General features: G+C 37.8%; 2 protein-coding genes across 4 annotated transcripts in view; both read left to right on the top strand.

Moving 5' to 3' along the window:
- cubn (cubilin (intrinsic factor-cobalamin receptor)) overlaps positions 1-4,442 on the top strand; it is a 53,167-nt gene extending 48,725 nt beyond the window's left edge. Inside the window, exons 61-66 of the mRNA XM_051682349.1 lie at positions 583-791; positions 2,192-2,336; positions 2,425-2,606; positions 3,212-3,377; positions 3,479-3,714; positions 3,824-4,442. Of these exons, the coding sequence (XP_051538309.1) occupies positions 583-791; positions 2,192-2,336; positions 2,425-2,606; positions 3,212-3,377; positions 3,479-3,714; positions 3,824-3,931 (1,046 nt within the window). The 3' untranslated portion in view covers positions 3,932-4,442. The remainder of the gene's footprint in view (positions 1-582; positions 792-2,191; positions 2,337-2,424; positions 2,607-3,211; positions 3,378-3,478; positions 3,715-3,823) is intronic.
- Positions 4,443-6,513: 2,071 nt separating this feature from the next.
- The window catches only part of rsu1 (Ras suppressor protein 1), a 40,243-nt gene continuing 26,316 nt past the window's right edge, over positions 6,514-20,440 (top strand). For all 3 annotated transcript variants that reach the window (XR_007895657.1, XM_051682401.1, XM_051682402.1), the window contains exons 1-7: positions 6,514-6,681; positions 6,799-6,910; positions 7,145-7,195; positions 13,395-13,515; positions 16,628-16,746; positions 18,242-18,324; positions 19,813-19,927. Coding sequence is in view for 2 of the 3 variants with exons in the window: in XM_051682401.1 (XP_051538361.1) it covers positions 6,802-6,910; positions 7,145-7,195; positions 13,395-13,515; positions 16,628-16,746; positions 18,242-18,324; positions 19,813-19,927 (598 nt within the window). In the remaining variant the exon portion in view is untranslated. The remainder of the gene's footprint in view (positions 6,682-6,798; positions 6,911-7,144; positions 7,196-13,394; positions 13,516-16,627; positions 16,747-18,241; positions 18,325-19,812; positions 19,928-20,440) is intronic.

The raw sequence follows: 20,440 nt of genomic DNA on the forward strand, positions 1-20,440 counted from the left end.
GTGATATATACTTGGACAGGCACATGAAGACTGTAGCTTGACTACGTAAAAACCTGCTGTAGCTCGATTATAACTGCGCATGTAAATGTACTGAATGAATAATGACTTAAAATAACGGTCTGTTTGTCACGCAAAGCTGTCATATGGCTTCAGAAGACTTAAAATATAGCATATGGACTTTTATGGTGGTTTTAAGTGTGTTTTGTCCTTTTTGGAACATAATATACATGGTCACTATGAACTATTATTGTATGGAAAAAAGCTGCGTGAAGATTCTTCAGAAATTCTGCTTTTCTGTTCCATGGAAAACAAAACAGCAAATTGTTTTTTTTCATTTTTGGGTGAACTATTTCATTTAATACTTTATTTTATTTAACAATTACTTTAATAATGTGCGTTTTGGGTTCCACAGTACTGGAGTACAGAGTATTTTCACGTCTTTTTTTGGATTTGTGGTTCATTTCCCATCTAAGACTGTATCTTTCATACTAAGAATTTTTCATGCATACAGTCCCAATTGCTTTATAGTTGCAGATCATTTTATGGCCAAAAGTTTTTGACATGTTGATTCAATCTGCTTAGGTCTTTGTGGAGGAACATTCAATGCCACATCATCACCTCAGACCATCACATCTCCATTTTATCCCAATCCGTACCCACCCTTCACCTCCTGCCGCTGGATACTGGATGCTCCACCTCAGGAGGCTGTGAAAGTGATCGTGCAGCAGTTCCACCTTCAGTCCAGCCAGAGCTGCACCAGCAACTTCCTGGAGTTTAAAGACTTCCCTGTGGTAAGACCCAGTCAACAAAAACACTAACTTATTTCATAGATGATAGAAGAAACATACTAAGCTGTGAAACAGCATAAAAGCTTGCCAATTTTTCTGACAAAGTAGCAAGGTTTCATCTTGTGTTATAAAAGTATACTGGGAATTTTAGTTATTTTTTGAGTAATTTATAATGTTCAAATGACAATTGCTTAAAAAGTGGGGTTTATTGCTTGCACACCATTTTCTTCAGAAAATTTAAAAATATTTGTTTTTATTGTGCCCAACTTGTAATGTAGGCCTATTATACATCCAGCATCCAATCTAGTAATAGTCAATGGAAATTACTGAATGTTACTGCAATAATACAGCAACAAAAAAAAAAAAGCATTTGTATCTCTTTATATATGGAGGATGAAACCTGCCAAAATAATAAATAAATAAAATACATAAATAAATCTGCATATTCATGCATACATAAATATATAAATTATTACATTTGCTAGGAGATATACAAATAAATAAATGCACCAATCAATGCAAAATAATACAATATAAAACATGAATAATTAGTTGGGGAAATGCAAATTGTTTAAGGAAATGCAAAATTGAAAGTTGATCTTGAATTCCACATTTCTATATTTCTTTAATCATTCATTTATTTCTGTATGCTGTTCCGTATTTATTTTCCTTCGCACAATGTGCTAATGAGAGGATGTCAACAGCTATTCAGGCATCACAGTCAAACTATCGATACCAAGTGCAATGGTTTTTGGCAGGAGTTTGCAGCTTCACCATGGTGAAGAGAAGGTCGATAGCAGAGTTGCTCCACGTGGCAGCGAATAGTTTGGAGAATAAAAAAGGCGAGATCCTTTGCTAAACTTTTATTTATTGGTTAATTTTGAAAATTCAGTATCGTCCTTATTAATGTCATAGTCAAGCGAAGCACTTTTACAATGATCAGAAATTCCGCCTACTGATGTTTGATTGACATCCTCTCATTAGCATGTTGCACGAAAGAAAAGTAAATAAATACGGAACTGCATACAGAAATAAATGAATGATTAAAGAAATATAGAAATAAAAAATCAACTTTCATTTTAACATTTTTGCATTTCCCCAACTGTTTTAATTGTTATTATTTTGCATTAATAGGTGCATTTATTTAGTTAGTTATTTGTATATCTCCTCGCACATTTAATTATTAATATATTTATTTATGCACAAATATATGGATGAATTTACTTATTTATGTATTTGTGTATTTATTTATTTATTATTTTTGCAGGTTTCTGTCCTCCGTATTTGTAGGTGTATGTTTGAATTGTGTTCCTAAGCATAATAGTGAGTTTTTAGTTAAAATTTTGTAAATGTACCAGCCACAAATGTCCAAATCGGTGCCTCTCTTTTGTCTTCTCTTTCAGGGAGATTATGGACAGGCTCATAAGTTCTGTGCTGCAGACTCACACATACCAGATTTCTACAGTTACGACCGTACCATGCACATCACATTCAAATCAGATGAATTCATGACTGACAATGGATTCACCCTGACCTATGAGGTGGCAGGTGAGTCCATTCCCTAAGATACCAAAACAGATTCTCTTTTCTTGATGTGACTGTATCATTAATGTATGTATTTGTCCATATATTGCAGGTTGCAGTAGGGTTTACGAGCAGGAATATGGTTATCTTAAGAGCCCAGGCTGGCCAAACGTATATCATCATAATCTTGAATGCAACATCGTACTGCAGGCCCCACAGAACAACTTCATTTCTCTGTTCTTCACCAGTTTTGATGTGGAAAGTCACCCTACCTGCAACTTTGATTACCTGGAGGTGAGCATTAACCATACTAAACCACTTATAGTTCAGTAACAATGTAAAGAGATAAATGTGAAATCATTCCTAAATATCCAAAGACTACATTGGATTGCAGTAGAATCTGGTCATATTTGAAATGGAATACTAGAATACTGTTAATTACTGTACATACTGTGCACTATACACTGAATACTTCCAACTGTTTAAAAAAAATAGTATGTGAAACAGTAGTATGCTACACTGTTGTATCATGACCTTGTTACATCATGTTTCATTCCACGTATGCCGTATAGTTATCATATAGGAATACAAATGTTGTGTTAAAACGGCTTTACCGGTACACTCGGCAGTCTGATCAAATGGTTAAGAAAAAGATGTTAAAACTCACGGCTGATATTACTTTATATTACGTCACATTGGAAATGGAAGGATTATTGGGTACCCAATAATTGCAGTATTTTCTGTTGTATGCTGCACAGTATACATACTATATACTGCAGAAATGGTAGTATCGAGTATGCTATTTCAAACATAACCTGCTACTGTACATCTGATGGGATAATGATGTCACTTTAGGTGTCTAGAGTAAATTGTTCTCTGTTGTTTGACTCCTGCTGTAGGTTCGAAATGGCAGCACTGCCACATCACCTCTGTTAGGGAAGCACTGCGGAAATGCACTTCCCAATCCCGTATTTCCGGGAACAAACCAGCTCTTCCTGCATTTCAAGAGTGACTTTTCTGCTGCCCGCAATGGATTTGAAATCACCTGGACTTCCTCTCCACAAGGTGAGAACACATTACTCATAATATTACAACACCCCAATAATTACCACCAGTTTAATATTGCAGAAAGCATTAGGTGAGTCTTTACTGTGGTTACTGTGCAGGTTGTGGCGGTGTGTTATATGGAGACCACGGCTCTTTTACCAGTCCAAACTTCCCTGGCACTTATGCTAACGGCACTTCATGTGAGTGGGGAATAAGAGCCCCTGGTGGCAGAGTTGTGACGGTCACATTCAACCAGATCAGCATTGACGATCCAGGAGATTGTGAGAACAACTACTTGAAGCTCTACGATGGACCAGATGCAAACTCACCTGTTGTTGGGCCTTACTGTGGACTGGTATGTGTGAACCTGCACTATGGAGATTTCCTAGCCATTTTATGACTGTTAATTACTAGTGGTGCTTACTATTGCCTATACTTATCATTTTTTCTTTGCCCTACTGCAGGAGACGAATATTGCCCCTTTCAGAGCTTCCTCAAATGTTGTGTTTGTGCAGTTCTCTGCCCAGTCTGCCGTTCTTCCATCTGGGTTCAGACTCACCTGGAGCAGCTGAGAAGAGACTGAAAAATAAACACACACACACATGCGCATGCGCATGCAGACACTTGAAACACTTAGCAATCATGACATGTAAATGGTCTCATGCAGTGATGAATTCATTGGCCAATCGAACATAATATAAAATAATGAACCATCATTTGTAGATAATTGTTTAAAGAATGAGTTTATATATGTATATTTGATGACTTTTGGAAAATAAAAGATGTTGTTTCATGTACTGTATTTCAGGTGTGGTTGAATCTGTATTGTATAGGGAGGATTTTCAAATTCAAAGTTTGAGAAAATTGGCCCAGAAATCATGATCAACAAAAACAAAGAGCTTTGAGACATTACCATCTGGTATTAAAGTCTTTCTCAGGATTTTCACAATCTTTTCATAACTGTTTTTCCATAACTCAACAAGGTCAAGGTTCTTGAGAAGCTGTGACTAATAAAAATGTGTTGACCTTTGAAACAGTGCAAGTGAATCATTTTTAGTGAATCTTAAAATTTGCATAAAGAAAATGTAGCATGTTCTATGACCATTTATTTTATTTTTTTGTGTACAATGTGATATTATAAATTTAGCCAAATTTGACTCCTATATTTATTACTAATAATTTTTTTTAATTCTCATTATTCTCAGTAATGACTATCATCTCATTATTATTTTTTAAGTATTATATACTTTTATTTATATACATCTTACTGTAGTAATATTTGTTGTACTGACTTTAAGCTGATTTTAATTTTAAATAATTATTTAAAAAAATACTCATTCATTCATTCATATATATATATATATATATAGTTATTATTGGGTGAAATATGACCAAGTCAGGTTTTCTGAGATTTACCCTTTTATACCGAGACTTATTTTATTATTTTTTACATTTCCCAATAGTACATCTATGAATGTTCCCCATTAATATGGGGAAAGTACTGTCTATTACTTGCCATGTAACAGAATTTGACCTGCTCTGAGGCAGTTGTCAACCAACCTTTCCTATTTGCCATAAAACAAGAAATTCTACATCTAGAAAATCCATGTATATATGTTCAGTAACATTTTGGTGGTCTGCTCTACTCTACTCTTGGAACACTGTAGTTCCTCAGGCACATAATTTGAGAACACCTCATAAATCAAAGAGAACTACAGTTACACATAAGTGCATTCCCACCTTTGTGACTACTTTGAGTGTAAGTGCTTATAGCTCCTTTATGTACATGCAAATAACATACACACCTCCTCATGCCCTCTTACCATGCCTAACTGTGTCCACTCTCCTTTTGAATTCTGGCTGAGGGTGTTGGTTAAAGATTTTACAACATAAACAAACCATGGCCCTGGAATCTAGAACTCCCTCTCTGCAAAGCAAGTTCAACCATGCTGAAGCATCTGTTGCCACTCACCAAAAATAATCAAGCTTATAAATAGAGCCACTGTTTTTAAGTCCCCTGCTGAAATAATCAACCATGCAAGAATTGGACACAGACAGAGTCAGGCAAAGGAAGGACCAAGCTCAGAACAAGTTCAAGTCTGTTGGTGGTCCCACCTGGAAACAAGCAAACCCATTCAAGGGAGGACAGGCGTGTGGATTTATTTATTTCCAATGCCAGGGCATATCTGTATGCAGGAGGAGGAAACAGAGAAGACCCGTATTGCACTGGCACCTTGTACAGATCACTAAACAATGCGTCTTCCCTGTAAGGTAGGTTGTAATGGTCAGGACAGACAGCTGCCCCTATCAAGACAACTGCATAGACATTACTTGATGGCAAAATATTCCAAAAATAAAGTTTGGATGGTGAACTGACATGCTCTGTAAATGCAAAGCATTCTATGTAATATAATATTTTTTAATATAAATAAAAAAAAAAAAAAGTATAATTATTGGTTTGGTAGAAAAACTGCATATAACTTTTTTGGGTTATATCTAAGCATGTTATAAAGAAGAAGATTTTTCATTTTTCAAGAAGATGTCATGATTAACTAACATGACATGGTAAAGAATATTTAATCTGTCATATGATAGAGAATTGTAAGGCTGTAACATTAAGAATATATATATATATATATATATATATATATATATATATATATATATATATATATATATATATATATATATAACAAGAATAAATATTAATTTTATAGTAAAAATAATGAATATGTTAGGAAATCATTACATGTGCCAATATCTTGACAATTCATATTTTAAAAAGAATTATAGCTATGCAGTGGTTTATGGTTGTAATCAATATGTTAGCAGTAATTACTGGAAAGTCAGTTAAATGTCGCTGTTAGATTGTTTTTGCATCAGAAATGTTATTGAGTGAAGAGCGATGCACACCTCACTGCGTTGGATGTTACAGGAATATCATAGAGCTAGAATAAGCCATGTGTTTACAAACATCTCTGGTCTCTGTCCAATATTACAACTTCTTTTCGTTGATTGGCCGAAGGTTTCAATGGGGTGCAGCGGTGCGCGTTCTGATTGGACATTTGCTTCCCTTTTTTCAACACTCTAGCAGCTGATTAGACAACGGAACAGAATTCCGCCTGACATTCTTTTCCTCTCTCCAGACCCCGGAAATAGCCTTTTATGGGAGGAATTCGGAGACTTTTACAGACATACTATCAACTTCCGGCTGGGTGTGAGCGACTGTCTGGCTTCAAAAATATCTAGTTTTACTGCCCTGAAGGCCTGAATTTCTGTTTTCAGTTTTGCCTGTATGCTCGAGTTCATTCCGCACAGTTAGGTAAAAACTGAGTTAGCAATATATGTTGTTTAGCGCCTTGTTCAAGTGACCAAACTCTGTTTTTACTAACAGAGATTCTCTGCTTGTTGTCGGGTCTTTTATTTGTTTATCTTGTAGAAGATGTCTAAGTCTCTGAAGAAGATAGTGGAAGAGAGTCGGGAGAAGAATTTGCCAGAGGTGGACATGTGTGACAGAGGAATATCAAACCTACTGGATATTCCTGGGCTGTGTGAGTGGACGGAAAATGTGTCTGCTATTTTCAACATGGACAGTTACAAGTTTAAAGTCACATCTTGTATAATGCATTTGTGGATGATGAATTTGATTTTCTTACACTGTAAATATATGGCTGTTAAAATCTGTTGTGTCATATGTAAAAGTTTACAGTAGAAAATGAATGACATCATCACTTCATCATCACTGACGTCATCATGTAAACTTGTGTTGTTGTTTTGTTTTGCAGTCACCTTGTCCAACATAACCCAACTGGTGCTGAGCCACAACAAGCTGAATGGTAAGATATTGATATTTTCAATCTCGGTCTCTTTCAGTTAAATCGGAATACGTTTTTTTTTATTGGCAAATATGTTGAATCCTGCTCTCTACTAAACCTGCAAATTTTTGATTGAAAAAGTATTTGATAGTACTTTTGATATACAGTCAGAAGTTTGCATACACTTAGGTTGAAGTCATTAAAACTCATTTTTTAACCACTCCACAGATTTTATATTAGCAAACTACAGTTTTGGCAAGTCGTTTAGGACATCTACTTTATGCTTGCCTCGAGTAATTTTTCCAACAATTGTTTACAGACAGATTGTTTCACTTTTCCAGGAAGTCAGAAGTTTACATACTCTAAGTTAACTGTGCCTTTAAGCAGCTTGGAAAATTCCAGAAAATGATGTCAAGCCTTTAGTTAATTAGCCAATTAGCTTCTGATAGGCTAATTGGCTAATTTGAGTCAATTGGAGGTGTACATGTGGATGTATTTTAAGGCCTATGTTCAAACTCAGTGCCTCTTTGCTTGACATCATGGGAAAATCAAAAGAAATCAGCCAAGACCAGACTTGTGGAACTCCACAACTGTCTCCCAGAGATGAACGTTGTTTGGTGTGAAAAGTGCAAATCAATCCCAGAACATCAGCAAAGGAGGTGAAGATGCTGGTGGAAACAGGTAGACAAGTATCTATATCCACAGTAAAACGAGCCCTGCATCGACATAACCTGAAAGGCTGCTCAGCAAGGAAGAAGCCACTGCTCCAAAACCGCCCAGACTACAGTTTGCAAGTGCACATGGGGACAAAATTCTTACTTTTTGGATATATGTTCTCTGGTCTCATGAAACAAAAATTGAACTGTTTGGTCATAATATCCATCGTTATGTTTGGAGGGAAAAAGGGTGAGGATTGCATGCCGAAGAACACCATTCCAACCGTGAAGCATGGGGGTGGCAGCATCATGTTGTGGGGGTGCTTTGCTGCAGGAGGGACTGGTGCATTGAAGAGATGGCATTATGAGGAAGGAAAATTATGTGGATACATTGAAGCAACATCTCAAGACATCAGACAGGAAGTGAAAGCTCGGTCGTAAATGGGTCTTCCAAATGGACAATAACCCCAAGCATACCTCCAAAATTGTGGCAAAATGGCTTAAGGACAACAAAGTCAAGGTATTGGAGTGGCCATCACAAAGCCCTGACCTCAGTCCGATAGAAAATTTGTGGGCAGAACTGAAAAAGTGTGTGTGAGCAGGCATACAAACCTGACTCAGTTACACCAGTTCTGTCTGGAGGAATGGGCCAAAATTCCAGCAACTTATTGTGAGAAGCTTGTGGAAGGCTACCCAAAATGTTTGACCCAAGTTAAACAATTTAAAGACAATGCTACCAAATACTAACAAAGTGTATGTAAACTTCTGACCCACTGGGAATGTGAATAAAAGCTGAAATAAATCATTCTCTGTACTATTATTCTGACATTTCACATTCTTAAAATAAAGTAGTGATCCTAACTGACCTAAGACTGGGAATATTTTCTACGATCAAATGTCAGGAATTGTGAAAAACTGAGTTTAAATGTATTTGGCAAAGGTGTATGCAAACTTCTGACTTCAACTGTAGTTACAATGGACATTGTAAAAAGAGGGGAGAGTCACTGCACAATCGGAGTTATTGCACATAGAATACAACATTTAGACATTACAGTGTATATGTCTGATTCATCCTGTATCTATAAAGGGAGCATTCAGGTTTATTGGGCCACTTTTTGACAGTCATGTGTTTTGAATTGTTTGATTGGTCTTGAAATGCTTTTATGCAGTCAGTACACGATTATAGTTAGACTAATTTCAAATTTAGTTGTATAGTGCTTTTTACAATATAAATAATTCCAACGCAGCTTTACAAATGTTTAGCAGAGATTTGATGATGTCATAGCAGGTAGAACCGGGTTCACCCCACTAGAGGGCTGTCTTGACATTGTTAATCACAGGTTGTTCTGATTTTCTATTTTGCACAATTTAATGTGCCTTAAAGTGCATAACAGTGAAAGAGGGTGGAGAATCTGAGAATTTGACATTTAGAATATGGAATTAGTGAGCATTTTAAACATTGTTTTCAGCTGTCATATTTGGAAGACCTGAGTTTAAGAATAATCTTTGTGTGTTTCTCTAACCTGGGCGTTCAAGGGTATATATTTTGTCGACTGTTTGTCAGTGTAGTTTAGAGCTCAAAATGATGATTTTTTTCCTCATCCACATAATCTTTGGGTCCACAGTAATCACCCTGAGCAATGTTCACTCTCATCTGATTTGTACAGGCAGTGTTGTGTTGGGGATTTGTTTATGCAGGAATCTTGTTCGTAATCTCCATGAAGATGTGATAATGCACATTTCTGTCAGGTATTGTCTGTAATATGATCAAAGCTTTTTAATACGATTTATAAGCAGACTTTGAGATGAGTAAATTATTATTTCAGTTACGGGTCACGCTACTTGTCTGTCGCTACTTTAAATGAGGGAGAACATTTTACTTTATGGATAGATATAATGCACAAAGTGGGACACTAATGCAGTATTTTCTATAATGAATTAACAATCTATCCTGAGATTCAGTTTTCATCAGTATATTCCTACACCCTTTTACATTTACCTTTCCTTTCCCTTCTTTTTTCCTTTCTTTTTCCCTTTCTTTTCCTTTCCTCTTTGTTCCTTTCCTGATTTCTTTCCTCCTCATTTTTCCTCATCCTTTCCTTTTTCCTTTTTCTTTCCTTTTCCCTTTCCCATTCCTTTACCTTTTACTCTTTCCTTTCCCCATTTCTTTCCTTTCTTTTTTCTGTCCTTTCCCTTTCCTTTTACATTTTCCTTTCCTTTTTTCCCTTTCCTTTCTTTTTCCCTTTTCCTCTTTCCTTTCCACCTTTCTTTCCTGTTTTTTCCTTTTCCGCTTTTATTTTTTCCTTTTCCTCTTTGTTTCCTTTCCTGATTTTTTTTCCTTTTGCATTTTCTCTTTTTCCTCTTTCCTATATTTTCCCCTTTCCTTTTCTTTGCTTTTCTTTCTTTCCTTTTTTTCCTTTTCCTCTTTGTTTCCTTTTACCTTTTCCTCTTTCCTATATTTTCCTAAATTTTTCCCCTTTTCTTTCCTTTTCTTTTAATGCCTTGCCTTTTACCCTTTCATTCTTTTCTTTTTCCTGTTACCTTTTTCCTTTAATTCTTTCCTTTATATCCTTTTTCTCTTCCCCTTCCTCTCCTTTCCTTTTTTGTTTCCCTTTTTTCCCTTTTTCCTTTACCTCTTTCCTTTTCCGTTTCCCCTTCCTCTCCTTTCCTTTTCGTTTCAGTTCCTTTTTCCTTTTATTTTTTTTCTTTTCCTATTTCCTTTCCTGTGCTTTTCTCTTATTCTCTTCCTCTCCTCTTTCTCATCCTGCCGGCTTAAAGAGCAGAGACAGGGAAACTGCCATCTTTTGAACTTTTCAAGATAGTCAGGAATTACAGTGACATTTGGAACCCCTTCATTAGTGGCTCGTGAGTAAAGCAAGGCTGCTGTTCAGGCCGGTCAGGCAGCAGCTGAGGTAATGAGGAGAGGAGATCTTGGCAAAGGTGCAAACCCTTTCTATATAGCCCCATATACTCTTTGTACTGTTACCATCAGCTTTCTCTGCCTGCTATAGAGACATCACTAGTGCCAAGAACACACACATACACTTAACATTGTACAGTTGTATGTAGATGTGCATTTGTTTACAAGCAGAATTAAATAATGCTTCCGAAGTACAAGAAAAGCCTGAAAAAGGACAACCTCTAGCAATTTAGGAGTCTGTCTTTGGCTTATTAAGATGATAAAGTGTAGATGTCTGGTGGATGGACGTGTCTTAAGGACGGAAAAGTTGGAGCTGAGAACAATCTTGTGTGTCATTTGAAGAAGTGTTCATGGGATTGTTGCGTGGCCTGTCCCAGGACCTTGACATGGGGTGCAGGGTTCAGTGTCCTGCAGTGTCTCTCAGCACATTCACATTTCCGTTGGGAAATTAGGAAACAAATTGTTTATTTCAAGTTTCTTTTATGGGGGAAAATCTTAGACTGTATGCCAAAATTGAGGCAACTGACTGAGCTTTTTGAGTAATTATTATGTCTAAAATGTATTAGAATTTATTGTAGTTCAGTTTTTATAGTTCCACGCCTTCATGCAGCAGACATGGTTACTGACCAATTCTTTCAATATGGTCAAATTTCGACTGAATTATTAGCCTGGCCTGGCTAATATACACTATATTGCCAAAAGTATTCGCTCACCCATCCAAATAATTGAATTCAGGTGTTCCAATCACTTCCATGGCCACAGGTGTATAAAATGAAGCACCTAGGCATGCAGACTGCTTCTACAAACATTTGTGAAAGAATGGGCCGCTCTCAGGAGCTCAGTGAATTCCAGCGTGGTACTGTGATAGGATGCCACCTGTGCAACAAGTCCAGTCGTGAAATTTCCTCGCTACTAAATATTCCACAGTCAACTGTCAGTGGTATTATAACAAAGTGGAAGTGATTAGGAATGACAGCAACTCAGCCACGAAGTGGTAGGCCACGTAAAATGACAGAGCGGGGTCAGCGGATGCTGAGGTGCATAGTGCGTAGAGGTCGCCAACTTTCTGCAGAGTCAATCGCTACAGACCTCCAAACTTCATGTGGCCTTCAGATTAGCTCAAGAACAGTGCGTAGAGAGCTTCATGGAATGGGTTTCCATGGCCGAGCAGCTGCATCCAAGCCATATATCACCAAGTGCAATGCAAAGCGTTGGATGCAGTGGTGTAAAGTACGCCGCCACTGGACTCTAGAGCAGTGGAGACGCGTTATCTGGAGTGACGACTCATGCTTCTCCATCTGGTAATCTGATGGACGAGTCTGGGTTTGGCGGTTGCCAGGAGAACGGTACTTGTCTGACTGCATTGTGCCAGCTGTGAAGTTTGGTGGAGGGGGGATTATGGTGTGGGGTTGTTTTTCAGGAGCTGGGCTTGGCCCCTTAGTTCCAGTGAAAGGAACTCTGAATGCTTCAGCATACCAAGAGATTTTGGACAATTCCATGCTCCCAACATTGTGGGAACAGTTTGGGGATGGCCCCTTCCTGTTCCAACATGACTGCGCACCAGTGCACAAAGCAAGGTCCATAAAGACATGGATGAGCGAGTTTGGTGTGGAAGAACTTGACTGGCCTGCACAGAGTCCTGACCTCAACCCGATAGAGCACCTTTGGGATGAATTAGAGCAAAGACTGCGAGCCAGGCCTTCTCGTCCAACATCAGTGTCTGACCTCACAAATGCGCTTCTGGAAGAATGGTCAAAAATTCCCATAAACACACTCCTAAACCTTGTGGAAAGCCTTCCCAGAAGAGTTGCAGCTGTTATAGCTGCAAAGGGTGGGCCGACGTCATATTAAACCCTATGGATTAAGAATGGGATGTCACTTAAGTTCATATGCGTCTAAAGGCAGATGAGCGAATACTTTTGGCAATATAGTGTATCTCTTATTTGAATATACATCAACTACTAAGCATAATATGTTTGTTATTGACTTTTATTTCTTTCTGTTATCAAGTGTTTTCTATGTTTTTATAAACAAGCTTAAAACATGCTGAAAACCGGCTTTGTGCTTGTGCATTCACTTGCATTTCCTTGGTAGAGTTTTGAATCGTTGGTGTGATGGCTGAATCATTTGTTCCACCATGTCCTGGGCAGTCTAGCTCTCGTTGATCTCTCTGGAGGTATTCGTGGCATGCTGTTTGTGTAAACCTCTCCTGCCTCCCCTCCTCCATAATGAGGGGCCATTGATCAGCCAGTTATCGGATAGAGCTCCTGTTCGGCCCATCGATCTCTGTCAGCAGAAGAAGGGGGCAGGATGGCCTTGTGGAAAGGGAGGGGTGGTACTGATCTGCAATACTAAGGCCTCCATCATTAAAATGTCAAATCTATCGCTGGGGGAGTGACCCATAATTGAGCCATCAAAGACGGAACATCAATTTGCTGACTTTGATAATTAGCCGTTAAACCTCAGCAGGTCACCAGAAGGCCTTCGGTGTCTACTTGTTAGACCTCAGCGCTCATTTGGGAACTCTTTACCTTGAATAATGTTGATTAGAATACAGTCAATTGAAATGCTTTGATGTGAGATTGATGATATCTGCAGAACTTTTTTTTTCCCTCAAACTTTCTCTCTGTTTCTCTCTCTTTAGCTGTGCCTCCAAACATCGCGGACCTGAAGAACTTGGAAGTGTTGAATATGTTCAATAACCAGATTGAAGAGCTTCCAACCCAGATCAGTAGCCTTCAAAAACTGAAACACCTGAACCTTGGGTTAGTGTGACCTCTCTCGTCTCGTCTTTCGTCTCTTCTGATCTTGTCTCTTCTCATTTCTTGTCTTGTCTTGTCTTGTGTCCTCCTCTCTCCTCTCCTTCTCGTCTCCTCTCTTTTCTCTTCTCTTTTCTCGTCTCCTCTCTTCTGTTCTTTTCTCGTCTCTTGTCTACTCATCATGTATCATCTCCTACTCGTCTCATCTCTTATCTTTTCTCATCTAGTCTCTTCAGTTCTCTTCACGTCGCTTGTTTACTCACATTGTCCCATCTCATCTCTTTTCTCGCTTCGTCTCATTGTCTTTTCTTCTCAACTCATCTCTTGTCTTTTCTCGTCTTGTCTTTTCTGTTTTCTTCTTGCCTAGTCTCTCTTTTCTACTTGACTCATCTCTTGTCTTATCTCCTCTTCTTGTCTCTTGTCTTGTGTCCTCTCCATCTCGTCTTCTCTCATCTCCTGTCTTTTCTCGTCTCTTGTTTACTTATCTCGTCTCATCTCTCTTCTCCTCTTGTCTCTTCTGTTCTCGTCTCTTCTTTACTTGCCTCATCCTATCTCATCTCTTCTCACTTTGTCTCATCTTATCTCCTAATCTTCTCATCACATCTCTTGTCTTTTCTCATCTCGTCTCTTCTGTTCTCTTCTCATCTCTTGTTTACTCACCTCGCCTCGTCCCATCTCATCTCTTTTCTCACTTCGTCTCATTGTCTCTTCTTGTTGATTCATCTCTAGTCTTTTCTCGTCTTGTCTTTTGTGTTCCCTTCTTGTCTACTTGACTCGTCTTATCTCGTCTCATCTTGTCTCCTCGTCTCATCTCCTTCTCTTTTAGTATTTGTCTACTTGTCTCATCTCCTGTCTTTTCTTGTCTCTTCTGTTCTCTTCTCATCTCGTCTTTTGTCTCTTCTTGTCTCATCTTTTTTCTCTTCTGATCTGGTCTTTTGTCCTCTCCTCTCTTTTCTCTTCTCATCTCTTGTCTCCTTTCACCTTGTCTCTTCTCTTTCTTCTCATCTCTTGTCCTTTCTTGTCTCCTCTCTTCTTTTCTCATCTACTCATTGTGTCTAATCTCCTACTCTTCTCGTCTCCTCTCTTGTCTTCTCTTCTGTTCTCTTGTCATCTCTTGTTTACTCGCCTCATCCCATCTCATCTATTTTCTCGCTTCGTCTCATTGTCTCTTCTCCTTGATTCATCTCTTGTCTTTTCTCCTCTTGTCTCTCTTATCTACTTGACTTGTCTCATCTCTTGCCTCATCTTGTCTCCTCGTCTCATCTCCTTCTCTTTTAATATCTCGTCTCTTTTTCTCTTCTCATCTCTCCTCGTATCTTCTGTTCTCTTGTCTCGTCTAATATTTTCTCTTCTCATCTGTATCTGTTCTTTTCTCTTCTGTTCTCTTTTCTTCTTTCTCCTCTTGTCTTGTTTTTTTGTCTCATCACTTTTCTCTTCTCATCCTTTTCTCATCTTATCTCCTTTTATTCTCATCTCCTTTCTTATTATTTTCTCATCTCATCTCCTTTGTTCTCTTCGTGTCTACTTGACTCGTCTAATCTCTTGTCTCATCTTGTCTCCTCGTCTCATCTCCTTCTCTTTTAGTATCTTGTCCACTTGCCTCTTCTCTTCTCTTTCTGTTTCTCATCTTCTCTCATTTCCTCTCCTGACCTGACCTGAAAGTTTTTGTTTGCTTTTTATTTGGACAGGAGACAGTTGTAGCATCAGTTTAGTATGTTTTGTTAAGCAAACCGTCTTATCTCATGTTTATCAAAGTATATCTATTTAAGACAAGGAGAGCTTGTCAATACTTCTTTGTGTGGTTACGCAACCTAGACAATGGTAGCACTGACTCTCTTCATCCCTGGTCATCTGGTCATCCCCTGATATTCAGGACCCACCTGAGCACCACCCAAATCCCGAGGGTTCTCCTTGAAGGCAGAGGGCAGAGCCTCCGCAATGTCACGCAGGATTAAAGTGCGGCACAATCTGCCCTGCATCTGGCACCGCACATTTTTATTGATTTGCTGTCAGACACACCATTTCTGCACATAATCTTGAAAACATAAGCCGGGGTGTTGTATTCTTGACTGCGACCCCTGACTCAAATGTGCGTATGTGTGTGGGGGTGCACACACGAGTGTGTGCCAGCCTGCTTTTCTGATTTCATTTGTCAAAACAATTCCCCTTCTCTTGTAATTGCTTCGCAAACATGTGGTAGAATCAATTTGTTTGTTTCTTTTAAATCTGTGGCCAAAATGTAGGTGTCTTCACAGCAACTGAGTGTCATTTGGAAGGAAGGAAGGAAGGAAAGAAGGAAAGAAAAAGAAGGAAGGATGTGAAAAGAAGGAAAAAAGAAAGAGGAAGGGAAGGACACATAGACAAAGGACAAATGCTTAAATACCAAGAGTTAAAAAGCATCTGATTTTGGCACCTCTCTCTCTCTCTCTCTCTGTTTTTTTCTTTGTTTTATCCTCATTGTCGGGCACCTTGAGCACCAATTTCAAATGTCATGTTCTCTGTTGAATTTTTCCAGCTAAAAGTTAATCTGTTACCTTTCAAGAACGCGTATGATTTTAACAATTACAGACTCCTTTAATTTCAGGTATTGCTGAACTAACTATATACAAAACTTTTATTTAAGATTTAAGAAGTACACAATGGGGTCCAAAAGTTTGTATTGAAAATCTGGGATTCAAAATATAATTTAAACCTGGAAATAAAATGTTTTAGGATTTTTAAAAATATTAAAACACAGAAACAAAATCTTACTCAAGTTACTATGCTGATAATATAATTTGTAATAATAATTAAAAAAAAATCTATTAAATTAGAAAAATGCAAAATATAAGCATTTTCACTACTGGTCTCTTTTGGACCCCACTGTGTATACAGTACACATTTGAGTTTATAAATGTGAGCTGTTATAAATCTGTGTTTTGTTTCAAATATCAATCATAATCAGGAAGATAGATCTATGCAGTGTGTGTGTCTGTCTCCGTTTGCCCAGACAAGTCAGTCTGCTATGGATTTTCAGTGGGTTCCCCTGTGTCAAGAATTGACGGGTATTTTACGTGGGCGTTTGTGTGTTTAAAGCTGATGACTTTGTTAAAAGCTGTTTTATTGTCTGTGTGTGTAGGATGAACAGGTTGAGTACTCTTCCAAGAGGGTTTGGATCTCTTCCAGCGTTGGAGGTTCTGGATCTTACGTACAACAACCTGAACGAGTCCTCGCTGCCCGGGAATTTCTTTTACCTTAGTAAGTCAGCAACACACAACTTATCACCACCATAACTTGTGTTGCTCTTACTTGTCATTGCCTCAGCCGGCAAGCCCACAGACTGTTGAAGGACCATTTATGGATTTTCTGATGCATAATGCAAGCTAAAATATGTTCAAAATCGCAAGATAAAATCTGAGAGACATTTTACTAACAGTGTGCATATAATATAACAGTTAACTTACATTATCATCATCATAATCTTCATCAGTCCAATCAGCTGGTACTGTCATAGGATGATGATGATTAAAAAGGACAAATTAGCTTCTATTCGCTTGTTTCACATTCATCTGTATTTGCACAACAGCTCCAGCCTTGTCCTAATGTAAACAAAGTCCCCGCCCTACATTTTTTTTTTCTCGTTCGAAAAGCCGTTTCACTCGGAAACACATCACAATACAGTAATAAATTCAGTCATAACTTCCGTTTCATGGTGACTTTAAACACATTCCCAAATCATATAGCACTGCTGTTTGGAGTGGCTGTCACAGATCAGATATCGGCTGTGATATTGACTCGCAAGTTAAATGGATAGGATTCATGAATGAGCCACATGGATGTAAACATGGATGGGGGTGTCTGTAAAGGTTTTTTTTTTTTTATGTCTGTGCAAAGTTGTTTGCGCAAAGTAATTTATATGCCAATATTTTATTTTAGACATAAGAATTGTGTTGGTGATAAATAACTACAGGTTCCTTCGCCGATAATGGTAGTCTCACAGCTAAAATTACGATTTAGACTTTACTGCTCAATAATACATTTTTTTAAAGGAACATTTTTTTATTTGTATTGTAACCTTTGTTGGGTGTAAGTGGATTATAAAGAAATTAGTTACTGTAATTGAATTACTTTTAGGCACAAAAAGTAGTGTAACGTACATTTTAAATTCTATCATTCAGATTACAGTTACTGACTTTTAGTGCAAATCGAGTAGGTTTCATCCGGCCCGTGCCTCTGGCCGTTGGGAGCTAAGCGTGCAGGATGATTTGTGGTGGCAGGCGAAAGGCTTGAGACATGACATGACTGTCACTTTGCCCACCTCACAACTTAAAGTTGGAGCCGGGCCTGATTTACTTTTTGTATAGGATTTGAAAAAGATTTTAGTGCAGAAAATTGATTACTGTTTACTTGCTTTTTTTTTTATTATTGTTTATTGTCTGTGAATGGGCGTATATGTTTATCTCGTCACTTTGCACTGAAGTGCACTGTGTGTGTGTGTGTGTGTGTGTATTTTTGTTTAGTTGACCCTGTGTGGTTTGTGTGTTTGTGTGTGTGTGTGTGTGTATATATATATATATATATATATATATATATATATATATATGCGTGCAAGATTGTAGTCGTGTTGTATCAATCACAGATGAACGTTTGTATTGATCAGTGGTTGCAATACTCCAGCCTCTAACACACACACTTCTCTCTCTCTCTCTCTCTCTCTCTCTCTCTCTCTCTCTCTCTCTCTCTCTCATTTCAGCCACCCTGCGCGCGCTCTATCTCAGTGACAACGATTTTGAGATTTTGCCCCCAGACATCGGCAAGCTGGCCAAGCTACAGATAGTGAGTAATTTATCTAAATTCCCTCTGAAATCAATTGCTTTTGTGGCGGTGCTCTGTGCTGTGTGTGTTGGATTTATTCTCCGCAGCGTGTGTTCTTTATCAGACGCAGTGAAAAGTGATTTAGAGGCTGATCTTCGCTTCGCTCAGATCAGACTGAATGCACAGTCACAATCACAAAACGAATGATAATTAAAATTTTTTTAACAATACAACATAAGACTGCATTCACTAAGCATTTAACTTCCTTAATTTTACATATTTCTGAGTTAAAGAATATTCACTAGGAAATAATGAAGGGTGGGGCTAGATTTTATCCATCAGGATGTTTATATTATCGGCCTAAATTCTCCCCCCTGCTTGCTGTGTGGTCTTTGAGAAAGTTATTGTTTTGATAAAAGTTCATTTTCATAATCATTTTACAACTGTGTAACTCATGAATTGTACACAATAAAAGCAGAGACATTTCTTAAAGGGATGGTTAACCCAAAAATAATAATTATTTACTCACCCTAATGTCGCTCCAAACCCCTGTGACTTTCTTATTTTCCGTGGAACACAAAAAAAGTATTTCTTAATGTTTAATTTGCCATATAATTGGGTCTGTCGTGATTATGAAAATTGGCTGATGATAAATTTTGAAACAAATAATTTTGATTATGATGATTTGTCTATTTTAGGGCTCTCACGATTATGACGATTATGAAAATTAATTCATGTTGTTTTCACAATCATGCTTTTGCAGGTGTATGTGCTTCTTAACCTTATGAAATCTTTAAAAACTAAATATCTAAAATATCAAAATATTTCAAAATACTTTAAATATCTGTCTCTCTTTTTGGTCAACTTTAATTTTGGTCCATTTTGCATTTACACTGTTGTTGCAACCCAGCCAAACTTGATGAGGTATTATATTATAATAAAGTATGCAATAGTAAAAAATGTATGAACCCACAATGAAAAATAACATTTAGAATTACACAATCGTTAAATTAAAGTAAAACTGGAGTGCTTTGCATTCACTAAAATCCTTGTTTATATTTTTGCGGGAGTTTGGCACCATGAAGCCACAGTAAAAGTAGTTGAAGAGATTGTATGGTTTAAGAAGACTTGGATTATAGTGAATCAAATTGTACCAATTTTACTGCGGTTTTAGGTTGCTGTGGTTTTTTTGCTCTCTTTGTGAGCTTGATAGACTGGAGTCACTATAAACTTCCATTAAATGGCAAATAAATCCAGTGAACACTAAAACATCACATTTTTGTTCCATGGAAGAAAAAAGTCACATGGGTTTGGAACAACATGAGAGTGAGTAAATGATATCAGAATTGTTATTTTTGGGTAAACTGTTTCTTTAAGCAAGCAAAAAAAAGTAATTTTGATTTCATGTTGTCTGTAATAATGTCTGTCCCTTAACTAAAATTGACACAATAGTTGAGAAATTTTTGTTTTGGGTGTCGACCTTTAATTTGTCCGTCTCTCTCTTCTCAGTTGAGTCTGAGGGATAATGACCTCATTTCTATGCCCAAAGAGATAGGAGATCTGGCTCAGCTAAAGGAACTTCACATTCAAGGGAACAGACTCACAGTACTGCCTCCTGAACTTGGTAAGAAATTAAATTAGGTGTTTATATGTCTATTTGCATGTACTTTAACCCTAAATCCAGAGGGCAGTGATTGGTCGATAGGGATGCATACATAAAATACACTTCTTTGAACACTTACCTCAACCAAAAGACATCCACTCTTACTTGCATGTTTTTAATCAAGAGTGTCACACTTATTGGCTGCAAATACAGAGGGGACCACACCTCACTGACCCCACAGAGTGTTGCTGCTTCAGGTCAACCCGGGTCAAACTGCTCTCCACCTGTCTTCACTCTGAGAAAACCTCCACAGACACACACAAGCACACAAGACCTGACTGCCCTTCTGACAGCATTTTTACTCCTGTCTTGTTCCATACCAACAACTTAATCTATTCTAGTGTATCAGTATAAAAGCATTTTGTCAGCACTTACCTTAAGTGTCATATATACATATCCTCTGAAACGAAAGTGCTTGTCTTCTACAGTTAACAATATTGAAATCTCCACACACTCACCTTTCCCTGCCTATGT

This window comes from Myxocyprinus asiaticus, chromosome 41 (genome assembly GCF_019703515.2).
Source record: "Myxocyprinus asiaticus isolate MX2 ecotype Aquarium Trade chromosome 41, UBuf_Myxa_2, whole genome shotgun sequence".
Classification (NCBI taxonomy): Eukaryota; Metazoa; Chordata; class Actinopteri; order Cypriniformes; family Catostomidae; genus Myxocyprinus; species Myxocyprinus asiaticus.